The sequence below is a fragment of the Acanthochromis polyacanthus genome, chromosome 19 (assembly GCF_021347895.1).
Source record: "Acanthochromis polyacanthus isolate Apoly-LR-REF ecotype Palm Island chromosome 19, KAUST_Apoly_ChrSc, whole genome shotgun sequence".
NCBI classification, from domain to species: Eukaryota; Metazoa; Chordata; class Actinopteri; family Pomacentridae; genus Acanthochromis; species Acanthochromis polyacanthus.
Window position 1 is genome coordinate 22,992,744 of NC_067131.1, and position 18,952 is coordinate 23,011,695.

General features: G+C 41.5%; 1 protein-coding gene and 1 long non-coding RNA gene across 2 annotated transcripts in view; both read right to left on the reverse strand.

The window, feature by feature from the left end:
• Positions 1-18,952, reverse strand: part of LOC110958423 (ras-related protein Rab-26) — a 198,449-nt gene that overhangs the window by 77,433 nt on the left and 102,064 nt on the right. Inside the window, exon 5 of the mRNA XM_051939129.1 lies at positions 5,983-6,035. Coding sequence (XP_051795089.1) covers positions 5,983-6,035 — 53 coding nt within the window. The remainder of the gene's footprint in view (positions 1-5,982; positions 6,036-18,952) is intronic.
• LOC127531035 (uncharacterized) lies at positions 1,127-5,972 on the reverse strand. The gene is made up of 2 exons (XR_007937879.1): positions 3,211-5,972; positions 1,127-2,519 (listed from the first exon to the last, which is right to left on the reverse strand). It is a non-coding gene; the product is annotated as an uncharacterized LOC127531035 (long non-coding RNA).

Below are 18,952 nucleotides of genomic sequence, written 5' to 3' on the forward strand. Positions count from 1 at the left end.
TCATGTTTGCACTTCCTAAAGGTTTCTTAAAAATGTAGCACATATATTCAAATGAAGATAATAAAAAAGTTTACATTCTTTTGTTTTAATTTATATTGTATTTCATAGATTTAAATTTGTTTTTCTTGTCATGCTAAACTTTTCTATATTATAGTTCACCCTTTTTCTTTTAATGTTGGAAAAGAAAACTTATTGTGAAGGTTATGATTATACAGTGAACCCTTGCTATAACACGGTTCACCTTTCACGGCTTCGCTGTTTCACAGATTTTTTTAGCGCGTTTTTTTTAATGCTTTTTTAAAACAGTGTATTGTGTTCTGCATCCTGATTGACTAAGGGACTGACCAACGTGAACAGTCTCTGCGCCTCTGCCATACAGGCCAGCGCTGCCTGCTGTGGAGCGCTGGATCATTTCTCTCCTTGGTCTCCATGTAGTGAGACACCCTGAAAGACGGAGCTGACGGAGCAGCCTTATTCTTTTCCCCCGCCGTCAACCGGACAGTGGACGTGGTCCCCAGCCGTCTCTGGCCACCGCAGCCGCGTTCCCCAGAAGAGCACAGGCGCGAGCCTTCCCCACCCCCGACTGCTCCAGTTGATTCAGCCAGGCCCGCTCTCTGAGGCACAAGTACCGCCGCGGCGCCCACCTGGCTGCGGCTGCAGCGCTCCCCCAAGTGCAGTACTGTATAATAATTGTTAAAAATAAAGCTGACTACTTCACGGATTTCGCCTATCGTGGGTTCTTTTTGGAATGTAACCCCCGCGATAAACGAGGGTTCACTGTACGTGATTTTTTTTAAATTTCTTTCAAATTTTTGCACTTTCTTAGAAGTTGAACCTTCTTAAAAGGTCTTTAAAATGTAGCACATATCTTGATGGGAAGATAATGAAGCTTTTCACGCTTTATCTTGTTTTCTTTATACTGTTTTTTGTCCATTTAAATTGGTTTTGCACTTTCTTAAAAGTTATTATGTTGTACATACCCTCAGGTGAAGAAAAAGCTTTTCGCTCACATTGTTTTGTTTTACTTATACTGTTTTTGGTAGATAGATTGTTTTTTCACCCTTTTTTCATGTTGCAAAAGAAAACTTACTGTGGTTCTTTGTTTAAAAAATAAAGAGCATTCTGATCATTTAAAATGTTTAATATTTATTCATCATGTAGTTCACATCAAAGAAACTTGTAATTCAACATTTAGGGATATATTCAAATGGTTTCGTAAGAAATACAAGTTGTTTTAGACATTATCTGAAAAGGCATGAATGAGAATATCTTCATTCACAGTAATTACAAAAAAAAGTAAATGAAAATCAGTATGAGCATTCCAATGGAGCTATTCCTGACTCTGAACTGCTGAGTGATGACGCACCCTGGGTCTCTTCTACATCAAAGTACCCGCTGTAATTTATATCAGGAATCGAAAAGGAATCAATGTCAGAATCTGCTGGACTTGGACAGTTTTCAATATCCTCAAAAACCTCTTGAACTATTCTGAGAATACCTTCAGCATGCTTGTATGCAAAACTGGAAGGTGTGAAGTTATGTAAGACACATCAAAGATTCTGGAACTGTGCTCTATGATGGTCTCAATGAGTTCTACACCAAAACCAGTGCAAGCAGTTTTACTCGTACAAAGGTGTGTAGTTTCATGAAGCAAATGGTCTTGGTATTGCTCCAGCAAATCTCTTAACAGTACTCTGTCATCATCCGTTACCTCTACTTTTAGTGAATACAGATGCGTCACTTCGGGGTCGCTCATACAAAGGCAAGGGCTCCTTGCACCCGTCAGGGTGGCAGACACATTTTAAGTGACAATATGTACAGCACAAATGTCCTGGAAGAACAGATGAGGGATCTTCATCAAAATGACTGTACAAAGCTTTTCGGATGCTTCTACTCAGGGCTACATTCAGCAGCTCTTTTACTGTGTCATCCACATTTGTATTTTGTTTAATACTGTAAATCACAGCATGTGACTGCGCCCCGTTTCTCCCCGCCCTGCCAATCTCCTGAACAATGACGTCCACATCCTCAGGTACACCGTATAAAACTACATGGGACACATTAGGAAAATTTAATCCCATACCAAGAGCTGTTGTGGCCACCACAACTCTACAATTGCCATTTCCGCTGAAAGAGGATAGCACGTAATTTTTATTTTCTGAAAGCGTTTTACTATGATACATGCCAACAAGCAAGTTCTCAAGTTTGTGCTCCGGATCCCTGTCAACCCAAGAATCCTCACCCAATTCTGCTTTTAAATAGCAGAAGACTCTCCCAACTGCTTTTAATGTCCGACAGTAAATTATTATCGGAGACATCGACAGCCTTTTGTCTTTTAGCTCCTCTACAATCCAGTCCAGACAGTCCAGAGAATCTCCAGAAATACGCTGGACTCCAAGTCTGATGTTCGATCTGTTAGGACTCTGTCAAAACCATTGGGTTGTCCAGAAGTAGCTGCCTTATCACCATTGCTCTCGATTTCAGGTCTGCAGAAGCTGTCAGTGCCAATATTGGTGTACCTGGTGAAAAAAACAAAACAATTTGTAATTCAACTGTAAATATATCATAGCAATGATTTAAAAAAATATGAATACATAACTGGGGGGACATATTGACCTTAACTGTCATTCCTGTAAATTATTGTCATTACTGTCATATTGACATTTTTTAATATATACCTGTATATATATATATATATATTATCATAACTAGGCTAAATTATATAATTGTAACTTGGAACTTAAAATAAGTCACTTGGGCTAAATATTAAACAAGCTCTTGCAATATATTCCTCCATTTTGTAGTGAGGAACTATAGTATTATCATATCCACACCCCGCAAAACGCTCACATAAGTTGGACTAAGACCCTTGGTCTGATTTCCAAAATGCATATGAACATGTTCATTAAGTTGGAGGGGGTCACAGAATAGAGGGTGCTCCAATGTATTACAATGGGACAAGAACTGGTTTGAGCATACTGACTGATTATCTTTAGGGTAATCGGACCAAGGCCAGCATGTGAGTGCAGTGAATGTATCTCAATGGGATAAAAACTGGTTTGACTGGTTTTAATGCGCATACCGATTGAAAATCAAATCTTTTGCATGTGAGTGCAATGAGTATTGCAGCTACCTTTGAGATCACTCTGTTAATGCTTTGTAACTGTTAATAATACAGTAGTCATTTAACAATGTAAAAATAAATCTCACCAGCTTTGACCATGGATCGCAGTTCAGCCAGCCTTGAGAAACTGTCTCTGAAAGCACGCCTGCCCTTTGCAGCTTGGCCCCTGGTGGCAAAAGCATTTATATTAGAATGTTTACATTTTTAGCCTTGGTATTATGGATCAAGTAATTTTGCAGAAACAAAAAATACGTACCATTTGTATGTCAGGTGAACCTCGTCCACTATGACACCAACAAGATCCATTTGGCTAGACAATAAGTTACACCATTTATCATTTAGCAACCATGCCTCCGGACTTCCAAACAACAACTGAGCTTGACCGCTGAAAATGTCTTTGTCACTGCACCAAGCTGCATAGCAGTGACCCCAAATGTACTCGCATCCTTTACTTGTTGTTCCATCAGTGCCACGAGTGGTGAAACAACAACCACGACCAGATTAGCATACAGGCCCATTTTCTTAGCTACGAGTGGAGCAAGCTGATAAATCAGACTTTTTCCAAATCCTGTCGGTAGTGTAGCAAAGAAAAAAGAAAAGCCCTCAAAGCTACTTCTTGCTGTGGTTTTAAGGTCAAATCTAGCTCATTCAAAACAGAAGAAAGAGTGGTGGTAAAAGATCGATGTGTTGCGGTCGCCATCTTGAATGTTGGTGTTTGGTTACGGGAGGTGCGCAGGTGTTTTATGGGTAATCCAGGTGCTGAAGATGACGCAGCATTAACTCCCGCCTCCCGTGCTATGATTGATCGTACCAAACTGTCCTGGGAGGGAAACGCGATTCAGTTCGCCCAATGCCAAACTGATTCTCCTGTATCTCCTAACATGGAGATAGGAGATTACATGGAGATTCAGTTTGGATTTTTCAAGCTAGGTCATGTGAGGTTCAAACAGGAGATCACATACAAGTCGCATTTAATTGGAAATGTGAACGAACTCGCAAAAAAAAAAAATCGGATTTCACAAAAAAAATTGGCATTAAGCCCTGCAGTATGAACGTAGCCTTAGTCTTCTAGTTGTTGTATATCTCCAGCCCTTTAGGGGTCCTTCTTGAGTTTAGTCGTTTTCAATTTTGTCAGTTCTGTTTCGATAAAATACCCTATTTCTGTAATAAATATTTTTGTATTAGAATTCTGTTGTGTCTTCATTGCCTGCACCTGAGTCTCTGCATCAGGAATGTAACAAAATTATGCTTCTGCTTTGCTTACATGAAAGCAATCCATTGAGAAATGGATGGAAATGGATGTTATCTGCTCTAAATGCTAATCTACAAACTGATACTATTAGAAAACAAAAATCTACAGAACCCTCTAAGGGGCAACATATTCATCTAAATGTCGAACTGTGAATGTGAGTATGTATTTATATTTAACTAAGAAGCATCAAGCAGCACTGAATTTGTTCCTCATAAAGGAAGAACATTCAAGAGTTATAACCTCCAGCAAATCAGACAGCCAACCAATTGCTGTTACGTGGTGAGAATTAGTGTATAAAGAAAAACACTTATTAAACCTTTATTACTCAATACAGCTTTTTCATTTTCTACCTGGTATCCATTGCCAGAGCATGGAGGCTGCAAGCCACGAAGGCAGTCCAGATGTTTTCCACAGTAATGTCTTACATTTCCTTCTGTGGTATCCAGATGTCTTGCCAAAGCCAATGAAATAATCCCACGAGCATTTTCTATTCAAGAGTTTTCTACCAGTTCTCTTGACTTAAAGAAAAAGCAGTTCTACTCAGAGCTTCTTGCACAATCTAAGGGCAGTATGGTACTCATGTAAATGAGTATGTGATGGTCCTCATGATGTAAATTTAATCTCCCCAGGCTGCCAGAGTCTGCACAGGAGGCCAAAATTGGCATCTGAGTGGATTATGTCACAAGGGGCAATGGTGCACATACTTAAAAGTATTACGCCTGACTGTCCATATCAGGAACAGAGTCTTCCAAGTACCTTGCTGCTGACAAGTAGTAAAATAGCAACATATACCATCTGTGGTGCCCACAGTTGTCCATGTGCGTATCCACAAGGGAGTGTATTCAAGGCTGAAAGGGTAGGAGTAGGATTCTCTAAGACAGGGGTTCTGAGTTCTTTCAAAAATCTAACCCCCAAAATAACAGTGCCAAAAACTTGTGATCCCCACTATCCCCAGGCTTTTTATGTTTGAAATATAGAAAGCCCTGTTCAAAGCAGTCTATGGTGGAAACACAGGTCTTACAACAACACAAAAACACAACAGCCTAACAACCACAGTACTGTACACAGTACAGTACATCTACAACTGACGCATCATAAACAATCAGGATGTAGAAGCAGCAGACTCACTACATTTTTTTTAATCTTTTGTAACCCAGTAAGGTTAAAATATGCAATTTGTAATATTTTAAAACTTTACCAAATGTATGGAAATCATCTTACCACTCTCCCGTAGTACCTCCACATCCCCTTGGGTACTCCCACTTTGTGAACCACAGCTCAGAGTAAACACAGTAACTATATGGAGGGACCTCATTTTGCCATTTGTATCTACGACCTCATTACCACACAAAACTCCTGACCACAGATGTGGTTTGGAATGTAGATATGCTGGTAAAATGAGAGCATTTCTGGTCCAGCATACCTTGTAAACAACTTACCAACATAGACCTTCCAATACTTGACCTTAGACCAAGATCTGTGCAATAAAAAAATCAGCACACAATCCAATTTTTTTTAAAATTTGTCAACTACACTGAGTTATCGTAAAGAAGTGAGGGGGGGGGGGGTTGACAGAAAAGACAAGTAAAGGTGCATTTCATCTTACCCGGATGTTGTCGAAGGACGCTTTGTTGGTGACGTCATACAGAAGGAGCAGAGCTGAGGAGAGAGGAAAACAAACGTATTTGAAACTGGATTGTATTAAACTGTCATCCTCTGACAAAGAATGTGTCACGCCCCTCTGGCTCCAACGAGCCGGCTCATCAGTGTAATGACAAGCGGCTGTGCTGAGTGCACAGCCGGCGTGAATGAACGATCAGTGCCGTATAAAGCCTGGCTCCATACGCAGCTCGATGCCGGTTCATCGCTCTATCCTCCATGCCACTCGTCTCACTCCACCATACCCTGCACTCCGTTCACCGTCTCCTGCACGCCGGTTCACGGACTCTGTCTTCCCCCCTTGGACTACATTACCTGTTTCCCTGCCCTCGCCACATTCTCTCCATCGGTTCCATCAGTTCTGCCCGCTTCCGCTTTTCAAGCCCTGGACATTCTGTGAGTCTCCCTTCCCCGTAATTTAGTTTTGTTTTATGTTTAGTTTAACTCGGCCTTCGGGTCCGCCTTTAGTTTAGTTTAGTTTATTTTTCTCCTCCCCGTTGTTTCCCTCCTGCCTCCTTATTTAAGAGATTGACTGTTTCGTATTTTTATTTCCATTAAATCATTTTTAATATCACCCACCTGTCTGTGCCTGCTGCTTGGGTTCTACACACCAGTCCGTGATAGAATGTGTCAGAAATCTGATTTCAAATTATCAGCCTACAGTTATATCAACCAGCCTACATTCCCAGACAGGCTTGTATCATTCACTGTTGTATTGGTGCAAATTTTCTGCTGTCATAAAGTGACTGCCATGGACTCAGTCCAGCCTCAGTCAGTGCTGATTGTGGCCACACTCAGAGCTTTTAAACCACTGGATGAGAATAATTTGTCCTTTGCTTCAAAATGAAAGAACAGAGCATCCAGAAAAGAAAAAAAAACTGTGGGAATTACATAAGAACATGAAGGCAGCATGAGCAACCTAAAGAGAACAAGGTTCAAGGTGATGAGGATGATAGTGGTGATAAAGGCAAAACATAAAGACATTAGCTTCTCATATTTTCATGTTAATTACTCTCATGGCATTGTATGTTTTTTCTCTACCTATACACGTTTTTCAAATAAATAAAAAAAATCATCCTTCATCCCTGTCCTTGCTATCTAAACATCTGTCTGAAATAATTTCTTTTCAGTCTTTTCAGCAAGCAGGAATTACTTTGTTGGTAATGATAATGACTTGATGCTTTTATGTGCTCCTTGAAAATGTCAAGGTACATTTACTCTAACAAGACCATACTAAATGAAATTAAACTGCATGCTTTAATCAGGAAGCTTTTCAATAAAAAATAATAATACTCTTATCATTATAGCCTCTTTCTCTCTTGTCTGTCTGTTACCTAACAGGAAATACTTGTAGCACAACGCTAAAGTCACAGTTAAGTAACTGACCCTGGAAAGCATTATTCCCATCCCAGCCGATCAACAGTACACATGGGTTTATTTAACTATTACATCTCTACCTCTGCCTCCAATTCTATTTTCCAGCTGTTTTAGATGGCACAAACAAATAATCTTAACATGAATCACCACTTTCTGTTTGATCGAATTGCAGTTTATTGCATTGGTCACCGTTCTGTACATGTGATGTTGCACAGGTAGGTGAGATCAGGACTTCTTTATTTTTATAATTAAACCAAAGTTCTGCCACAAAGGCCGAAAACTCACAAGAGTGGGAAGGAGGGGGAAAGGGCAGGAGGCTCTGGGGTTCGGCAGTGGAGAGGCACAAGTTGGCGCTGATGGAGTGAGTCGGATCCGGAGTCCGGCAACTGGGGCAGAGCTGGTCGGTGCAGTCCATGGGTGGAGGGATACATCTTCTGTCCGGAGGCCAGTGCGGGTCCAACACTTCTATCAGGATGTTCCACAGAAGGAGGCCAGCAGTTCTGTCATTCAATCCCATAGGCACGCTGAAAATAGCTCTCAGTCTCTCTGCTCCACGCCAACAGTGCTCTCTTGATGAACTGACGGTGTCGACAGTCCAATGCCATGGCTCAAAGCTGTGTGGGGCTCCCTTTTAACGAGCTGGTGATGATGATGAGTCTCAGGTGGGGATCCTCACAGGTGCTCTCCCTCTGCGCTGATCACCAGCCATGCAGAGCACCGCTGTTCATGACAGTACCCCTTTCTCAAGGTGCGCCTCTTGGTGCACCAGGCAGTGCATCATGGTGCCAGAACACACCAAACTTCAACTTCAGGTGTCCCACAAGTACAGGGGATGCGGCTCAATGTACGCCTATTCAAAAAGTCCAACCACACAAAAAGTCCAATCCTGCCAACAAGTTGGCCACAGGAACTGGCTTGGATGGACAGACGGCCGCATAGTGCCCTCCCTCGCCACAGAGGAGGCAGCCATTGGTGCAACAGCGCCGATTCCTCACCTCAGGTGTGACCCAGGCTCCTCTGATTTGCATCGGCTCCTCTTCTGCCAGGGCTGCATATGGCTGGGACACACATGGTGGATTGGCGATGGGCTTCTGTGGCTGAGGTGAGACTCGGACTGTGGAGGCCGCGCCCCTCTCTCCTGGCGGCGTTTCAGGATGTGATTGTCTAGCCGGATAGAGAGGGCAATGAGTTGATCGAGGGTGACCGGTTCCTCTCTGGAGACCAGTTCATCTTTTATCCTCTCACTCAAGCCATTCCTGAAGACTCACTGCAGGGCCTTGTCACCCCAGCCACTGTCTGCCACTAGAGTACAGAACTGCGCCACATACTCCGCCGAACTTCGAGAACCCTGGCGGAGAGAGAGGAGGCGTCGTCCTGCGTCTCTGCCCCGGACCGGATGATCAAACACCCTCCTCATCTCCTGGACAAAGGCTGTGTAGTCATCATAGACATCCAACTGTGGTTCCCACACTGCCGCTCCCCAGTCGCGAGCCACCCCGGTAAGCAGACCGAGGAGGTACGCTATGCGGGAACGATCAGTGCAATACATAAGGGGCTGCTGTTCGAACACTAGAGAGACCCGCATCAAAAAGCCTTGGCAGGCCCCCATGTCTCCCGCTTATCACTCGGGAACCGGTACCACTGGTTCCCGTACTACCAGGGAATTCAGGTCAGCTTCCCCAGAATCTGAAACTAAGTCTACCAGCAAGCTGCTGCTCCGACCCGGCCGTAGAGGCTGCTGAGCAGGACATGCAGACACCTCCGCCACCCTCTCAGTCAATTTATCCACCTGTGCCAGCAAATCATGATTTACCTCACTCAGCTGCATAAGGAGTTGATCGTGGTGACCTAAAAGCTGGCTACAGCCTGATGGAATTGCGGGGGTCTGGCAAAGGTTCAGAATCAGTCTCTGGGTCAGTTCTCTGGGTTCATTTGGTAGGATTGTTCTGTTAAGTGAGACGGTGGAATTTAAGAAGCCAAAGTGAGAACTCACAGGCAGGTACACAGGTAGGTGCGATCAGGACTTCTTTATTTTTAAAATTAAACCAAAGGTCTACCACAAAGGCCGAAAACTCACATGAGTGGGAAGGGGGAGAGGGAAAGGGCAGCAGGCTCTGGGGCTCGTCAGTGGAGAGGCACAAGTCGGCACTGACTGTGTGAGTCGGATCCGGAGTCCGGCAACTGGGGCAGAGCTGGTCGATGCAGTTCGTGGGTGGAGGGGCACGTCCTCTGTCCGAAAGGCCAGTGCGAGTCCAAAACCTCTATCAGGAGGTTCCACAGAAGGAGGCCATCAGCTCTGTCAATCAATCCTGTAGGCACACTCAAAACAGCTCTCAGTCTCTCTAGTCTCTCTGCTCCGCGCCAACGGTGCTCTCTTGAACTGATGGTGCCAACAGTATGATCCCATGCCTCAAAGCTGTGTGGGGCTCCCTTTTAACGAGTTGGTGATGATGATGATGAGCCTCAGGTGGGGACCCTCGCAGGTGCTCTACCTTTGCGCAGAGGGAGAGAGACAGAAGCCGATGACCCAACCCAGAAGGGGGAGGAGTAGGGGGTGTGGTGGGGGGCTGTCTATGATAATAAATGCTTTTGCTTTTTCTTGTAAATGTCCGCATTTAAAGAAACTGAAATTTGGTGCATGCATACCATTATTGTGAATTACTACCTTTACATTGACACATCTTCTGGACTGACATGCAAATTTCAATGAGTGCAGCCATTGTGGAGGGTTCAGTTATTATTTTCTCTCAAAAAATAACCATATTGCTACATAAATTTATAACGAAGTCATTGTAGGTGAATTAAATAAAAAAAAAAAAACAACAACAAGAACTCAGGTACTCTTGAAAGACAAAAGAACAAAAGAAAAGCACTCAGAGAGCACAGTACTATGTCAAGCTGCTCAGTCCTTGAATCATTTCTGTTGCCCGAAATCTTGAAAAAAAATAATGGCAGAAATCACAGCACCATAGAATATGGCCATTTAATATACACTACCAGTGACCAAAAACAAAATGATGGTGCTCTGAGCACAGGCACGTGTTATGCATGTGTATGTTATGTATGGACACCAAATCATGTGGCCTAAATATTTACCGGACAGCATGAATTGATGGGACTCGGAAACACCCCCACAATTCAATCAATTGTTCCTTGTATCATTTCCGACAGATAAGTCCCGAACAGTCTGCAGCAGTTGATTTGTAGTGGGATCACAATCATGTGATCTTCAGCAGGCAGCTGACGTAGTGTTCACTTGTAGTTATAGTTACAGTGACACCATGCCTTCATCGTCCAATGATACAGAAATCTTAAACAAATCCATGCATCCAGACTATAAGCCTCATCACTACCAAAATCTAATCAGTTGGTCCTTGTGTCATTTCTGACCTTCCCTGAAAATTTCATCCAAATCTACAGCATTAGTCCTTTTTTGAGTAATGTTGCTAACAGACAGACAGACAAACAAACAGAAAATCCAATATCGATCATCACATAACTCTGCCAAGGCTCCGCCTCCTTGGTGGAGTAAAAATGTAGGGCATCAACAGTCACTTTCAGCGATATATTTTATAGTTTTTTTTTTCCAACCACTGTTTAACGCTAAGCAACGCTATTTAGATTTTGAAAAATGCAAATGCTTCAAGAAAAACTTCTAAAATAGCTCCTACTGTTATATGCTAGTGCTTAGATCTGCTATTAATCACAGCATTAGCATTATACTTGACAACATAACCGCACTTGTGAATTCTAATTACTTCCAGCTGCACTGTGCTGCCTAAGAGGATAATATCACCTCAGGTATTCTTCAGCACAAGCTGGAGGGTATGTGTTATGCTGCTCTGTCGGACCCCAAAAAATCATTACACCTACGAGGGCAATTCTAGCTCATTTTCTCAGCTGGATCAACCTTCACTTGGAAGAATTAGCCTGAGCTAATTACCTCCACAGCACCTCTCCTCTTCTGATTCCTTGTAATCCCTCCAGTCATCCCCTCCGTTACTTATATGCTCATTCTTGCACTTTTTTCTTCATCCATCCCTCATGTATCTCTCCTCTTCACATTTCAGTCATAACTATATTTTTTGCCTATCTATTTTGGATTAGATCCTTTGTTTGTTTATTCCAGCCTGACAAGTGCATGAAGGGTGTTTAATGAGTTGTAATCACCGTGAGCATGGTCTGTGAAAAACCCAGCGAGGGCGCGAAAAAGGAGAGAAGCGCAAAAAAAAGAGACAGAAGGAGGGAGAGAGGTGATGTGCCCCGAGAGTTAATTTTCTCTCGTTGTTGATTTGCCGCTAGAAGACCAGAGTAAACCACAAGGAGTTGCTTTCCTTCACCCTCACCCTAATCCAATTACATCTTGCCAAAAGCAAGACAGATGAAGTTGGAGAACTTTCTCACAGCGGCAGAGTTTTGTTATCACAGGTTGCAACATAATCGGCACAAGAAAGAAATAAGAACTGTGAAAGATGGAAGAAGCTAAAGGGCAAAGGAAGAGAATGAAATAAAGTTAGTTCACTGGGGAGGCAAAACTGTCTTAATTTATACACTACCAATCAAAAGTTTGGACACATCTTCTCATTTAATAGTTTTTATTTAATTATTTTCTACATTGTCGATTAATACTGACATCAAAACTACAAAAGAATACATATGGAATTATGTTTTAAGCAAAAAGTGTTTTTCTTCAGTACTAATCAACAATGTAGAAAACAACATAAATAAATAAAAAGCATTGAATGAAAAGGTGTGTCCAAACATTTGACTGGTAATGTATGTGCGGACTCTGATTTGTGAATGTGTGAAAAATTAAAAAAATAATTTTATATGTGTACTGAGATTGGCGTAGTATGCATGCAAATGTGCAAATGCCTGAATGATTCAGACAAGAATCTGCAAATACATGCACCGAGAAATCAAAAGTAAATTAACTTCCATTATAAATGACTTCATATATTCAGTTTCAAGAGCTGGAGGAGCAGATCTTTTTTCATTCACACCTCAGGTCTGCCTCTGTTGGTTGGGTTTTGCTACACTACCATCATCACTTATACATTGCAGTATCATGAACTGTCCAAACGAATAGCATGGACCCTAACCCTAACTCAAATGGAGGCAAAACCAGGACACTGTCAAGGCCAAAGAAGTGGTAGAGATGAAGCCCGAATTTACAGCATTTAACAATCTGTCCATTTCTGTGGTGGAAATGATGTTTTTTGCTGTGTAATGTGAGTTCTGAACTTTTGGTGCAGAGTTATTAAATTTCCCAATGATATCTAAAATGCACTAACCTGACCATGCACTGGACAGCTGTGTTATTCAGGCAAATTTAGGAATTTAAGGATTTGATCTGGTCTGGACAACAACATTAAAAGTGTTGAATTGAGACCAGAGAAACTTACCAGATCATCCTTAGTACACATTGTAAACTGAAATCCTATGTGAGCACAGATACATTCTGCACAGTGACGCTAAAACATGAAAATGAAACAACAAAAAGCATATTTGAGCAAAGGGGAACTTTTGTACAGACAATTAGTGGTTAGTTTGTCCATGTTGAAGACTTTAATGACTCCAAGCTTTGTTTTTGCATCACGATTACCATGATGTCAACACTTTTGATCTTAAGTGAAATATTTCCACAACTACTGAACCGACTGTGATAAAATGCACATTAAACTAAGTAAACTACAGTGGTATGAAAAAGTATCTGAACCTTTTGGAATTTCTCACATTTCTGCATAAAATCCCCATCAAATGTGATCTGATCTTTGTCAAAATCACACAGATGAAAAAACAGTGTCTGCTTTAACTAAAACCACCCAAACATTTATAGGTTGTCATATTTTAACGAGGATAGCATGCAAACAATGACAGAAGGGGGAGGAATAAGTAACTGAACCCTCTGCCTAAGGAGACTTAAAGAGCTATTGAAACCAATTTCTACCAAACAATTTAAGTCAGGTGTGTGCCCAATCACTGATGAGTGGCTTAAAGCTGCCCTGCCCAATATAAAACACACACCTGGTAAGAATTGTCTTGATGAGAAGCGTTGTCCGATGTGCACCATGGCTCGCTCAAAGGAGCTGTCTGAAGACCTGCGATCAAGAATTGCAGATTTGTATAAAGCTGGGAAAGGATACAAAACCATCTCTAAAAGTCTGGATGTTCATCAATCGACAGTCAGAGAAGTTGTCTACAAATGGAGAGAGTTTGGCACTGTTGCTTCTCTCCCAAGGAGTGGCCGTCCACCAAAGTTGACGCCAAGAGTTCAGCGCAGAATACTCAGAGAGGTAAAAAAGAACCCTAGAGTGTCTGCTAAAGACTTACAGAAATCACTGGCACAGTCCAATATCTCTGTGCACACATCAACTATATGTAAAACAATGGCCAAGAATGGTGTTCATGGGAGGACTCCACGGAGGAAGCCACTGCTGTCTAAAAAAACATTGTTGCTCGTTTAATGTTCGCAAAAAGGCACTTGGACACTCCACAGAAGTTTTGGCAAAATACGTTGTGGACTGATGAAACCAAAGTTGAATTGTTTGGGAGGAACACACAACGTCATGTGTGGAGGAAAAATGGAACAGCTCACCAACATCAACACCTCATCCCCACCTTGAAGCATGGTGGAGGGTGCATCATGGTTTGGGACTGTTTTACTGTCTCAGGGCCTGGACAACTTGCAATCATTAATGGAAAAATGAATTCAAAAGTTTATCAGGATGTTTTGCAGGAAAACCTGAGGCCGTCTGTCAGACAGTTGAAGCTAAAAAGAGGATGGATGCTGGAACAAGACAATGATCCAAAACACAGAAGTAAATCAACTTCAGAATGGTTTCAGAAGAACAAAATGCACGTTCTGGAGTGGCCAAGTCAAAGTCCAGACTTGAACCCCATTGAGATGCTGTGGCATGACCTCAAGACAGCGATTCATGCCAGACATCCCAGGAATCTGACTGAACTACAGCAGTTTTGTAAAGAAGAATGGGCCAAGATTAGTCCTGCTCGATGTGCCAGACTGATCTGCAGCTACAGGAAGCGTCTGGTTGAAGTTATTGCTGCCAAAGGGGGGGCCACAAAATATTAAATGGAATGGTTCAGTTACTTATTCCTCCCCCTTCTGTCATTGTTTGCATGCTATCCTCATTAAAATATGAAAACCTATAAATGTTTGGGTGGTTTTAGTTAAAGCAGACACTGTTTTTTCATCTGTGTGATTTTGACAAAGATCAGATCACATTTGATGGTGATTTTATGCAGAAATGTGAGAAGTTCCAAAAGGTTCAGATACTTTTTCATACCACTGTAGCTCAAACCACATGCCTAAGTACACACTCTCAAAGTCAGAAGTCTGGCTAAAATATTTTACAAAGTGACGATTGATATTCAGTAAGTTTAATTAAATTGTAATAAAATTTATCCTTGAAACAATATTGTCTTCCATTGGATGCTCTGTCTGTCATGAATCTTAGTATGCTGCAACAACACACATTTCACCTCCACACATGACCCCAGTGCAAATCATCAGCAAACTAATATAACACACACCACAGCTATTTGACTTTGCTGGATGCCATCGCCTTGACGATTAAACTACTGTCGCCGCAGGAAACCTTGAGCAGAAAGAGATGGAGTGTGATAGAGTGAAGTGATCCACAAAGAGCGCTGTCATCCATCAGATCATAATCTACGTCAGTAATCACTCACTGACCTTGCCTGCTCTCCTTCCTTTGAATATACATCACATAAGCAAACAGTATACACAAACATATGTATACATAAATGCAAACAGATAAACATGTCAACTAAACACTCGGGATTTATAACTACTGAATTTTGATTTTTTTTTTTTTTTTTTTTTTACAGTAATGATCCTAAAAGCATGTTTTCCTTAGGTACCTAACTATAGCTACAATATTTAGGCAGTGGTTTCACTTGGTTGGAATTCCAATTACCTTTAATTCGAGACATAGACCAGTCCTGAATTTATGAATGTTTGAGGGGGGAGGGGAGAGGGGGGCATTTTGGGGCTTTATTTGATAGAGTGACACCATAGAGGCAGGAAATACACATTCAGAATGGACGATGCAACAGGATCTTCTACCCACTGACACCTGAACTGATTTACAATTAAGTAAAAAACGTTTTTTGTGTGTTTTTGCATTCCAGCTGATGCTAAAATAAGTGGCGATTGTTAGTTTGTCTATTACACAGAGAACATATATACATAGATATATAATAATGATAATAATAATAATAACAGATATATAATAATTAGGTCGCACTCTGACCCTCCTATGAGAAACAACTGCTTGTGAAAGGTTCTGATGTACATATTGAATGTGTACAAACTGGCATTGGGGAATGGATACGCTATATCGGCTGCAGTCCGAATGAAAGTGGTATGTTGCGAATTCACAACAATAGGCATCAAGGGGTTAACTAGCCAACAAAGAATGGGCCATCATATTTTAAAATAAGAAGCACTAAAGGAAATTCAGCCAAATTTTATTAGAAAAGCACTCAGTGAGCACAGTACTCTGCCAAGGCTGCTCAGTTGTTGTGTCATTTCCAACGGCTGAAATCTTGAAAAAAATCATGCCCCCATAGAAGGTGGACATTTAATATAGATGTACCCACAAACACAATGACTTTGCGCTGAGCACAAGCGTGTTTCATGCATGTTTACAGTATGGACAGATACCAAATCATTTGACCTAAATATGCAGCAGGTTGCAGGAATTGATGGGACTCAAAAACACCCCCACAATTTAATCAACTGTTTGTTGTATCATTTCCAATGAATAAGTCCCAATAAGTCCGGAATGGTCGGTGTGTAGTAGGATCGCAACCATGTGATCGTCAGCAGGCAGCTGACATAGTGTTCACTTGTAGTCATAGTTACAGTGTTATCCTTACAATGATAACACAGCGTTCCTTGGCGGAATAAAAAAAAATGATGATGTGACTAGAGCTACTCAATGATCACAGCTTGACTGGAAACCATGCTTGAGATGACAGATACTTGACTCTCCAGCCTTGACACAGTACTAAATTGCAGAGTGGAGATGATATGTAAGAGGAGGATGTATTCATGGAGTCTGTGTTGTGATTGGAGCCAGTCATTTGATGATGCTAGCCATCTCCATTTCGAAGTTAATGGTAGCTAGTGTTGCTCGCTGTTGAAGCTGTAAAATAATGGGATTGAATTTTGGTCCACAAGCTGAACATGCCAACCAAGAAGGGTGGGGAGGTCTCATTTTTTACATTATATATTTTAATCCCAAACCCACACAGGGAATAAAAATGGATTCATAAACAGTCCAATTTACAGTGTTATGAGTGACCATGGCGCTCATCATGGTCATGTGTGAGCAGTGACTGTTATCAGACAGGAGATTATGTGACAACATGCTATAATCATCTGGACCTGTGTTACATGTATTTTTTAATTACTGTTTAGTGCACATTGGCAATTTCTTCACGGAGCACAAACTAGAGCAGTCAAGAGAACATTTCTGTGTCAATCAATTCAACTGTCATGTGGAGGATCATCTCTGGTGATCAAAGCTGGATCTGCAGCTACCACCAAAAGAAGAAACAACAGTTTTCACAGTAAAAGAAGTGGAGTTTTCAAAAGTGGTCGCATCAGGTCAGGAACAGAAGAAGTAGGCTTGTTGTTTTACATGTCATTCATGTGGTTGTGCTTTAGGAAATAATTCCCCAGGATCAGAACGTCAAGGCAGAGTTCTACTGCAATGTCTTGTACATTTGGCACAAATGATCTGAACTGTGGCACAATGGCATATGGGTGCTCTGATGTTGTGTGCGTCTGGTCTCAGTGGTGATTCCTCATTACAAAAACACTGTTCAACGTATGAGTGTAGTTTTAATTCTGGCCAGATCACCTTGGCCTTTTGTTAAGTGTTGCTATAATAGATGGGATCAGGCTTTTGCCTACTCATGCTCATCTGCATCTCTGTGTTCTGTATCTACGTTCTGAGGGGATGGAGGTCTTCCTTGCCTTCTCTCCTGTTCTATGATGTTTTCAGTTTGTGAAATGGCCCTGTTGTTTAATTCTGTGAGGTTCATTGTGGGAAGACCGATTATTTTGGAGGCTGTAGTGGTTATATGTGTGAGCTCGGTTTTGTTCATAACAGTGAGTATGTTGTAGAAGCAAGTGGAGCAGTACAGGAAGATAGACTGGATGATGCTTTGATACAGCAACAGAAGGAATTGGGTGGCAACATAAAATCCTTTAGGTTTAAAGATGTCTGAAAGTCCCTGGTGGCTTCTTTTTTGGATGTCCATGGTGTGCTGATCAAAGGGAAATTTATGGTCGAGTGTAAACCCAAGGTATTTAAAACTGTCCACTGTTTGGTTATTGATGAGGATGTGCTGCTGGCTACACACAGCAACAACAACACAACTGTTCCTCCCCAACTGCCCTGCTCACTAGACTTAGCTCCCTGCAACTTCATTTTCTTCCCCAAAAACAAATTTAAGTTGAAGAATTGCTGTTTTGACACAGTTTAGGCGATTCAGCGTTTATCGCAGTTTGTGCTTGACATGTTTACATTACAGAACTTCCAGGAGTCATTACAAGTGTTGCAGAAGTGCTGGAAGTAATATATCACTGCACAAAGTGATTAAAGCTAAAATAAATCACAAATAGTAGTTAATTTATATGTACATAGTCTTGGAGCTTCCAGACTGTACCTTGTTAAAACACATCTAATATGAGACTGTCAAACTAGCCAGTAGTATAATGTTAAAATTAGCAACACATCAACATGAAATTGCTGTGTAAAAATAACTTCATCAATAATATTGACTATCACTGTGATTAATAGCTCAGTACTTTAAAATGTTACTTTCTGCATGGGTATTTTAACTTTTGAGAGTTTGGATTAGGACAGTAATAGCTCCACATTTAAGAAAATTGCTCATTTGCTTTCTTGCCAAGAAATACATGAGAAGATCTTGTCCGTATCTTAAACAGGAAGCTACAGCAATGGGATGGTTCCTTAGCTTAACATTAATACCAGAAGTAGGTGTATTTGTGCTGCGAGCCTAACTAAATCACACCACACAACTTCAAATGAAACTGTTCATTTTCACACTTGGGTTTTCCAGCCATCCATTCATACTTGCTGTATCCTTTTGAGGAGTAGCTGAAGCTGGAGCCTATCGCAAAGAACATTAGTCCAGAAACAGGATACACTCTGGACAGGTCACCAGTTCATTAAAGGACTGACAAAAAAGAGACACGCAGCGATGCACACTGACACTCACACCAAGTTTAGAATCACCACTTAACCTGCCAGGCATGTCTTTGGTCTATGTGAGAAAGCTGGAGCACCTCAAGAAGCATGAACACTTGGGTTTTTGTATGGATTAAACAAATTAAGATACCAAATTCTAATCAGTATATTTAGAGGTGTTGTAATCAGGTATATAAATGTAGTCAGGTGAGCTCTTTCCCTTGTGCTATTAGTCTTTATGCTAAGCATCTACTCTCTTTATGTTCTGTA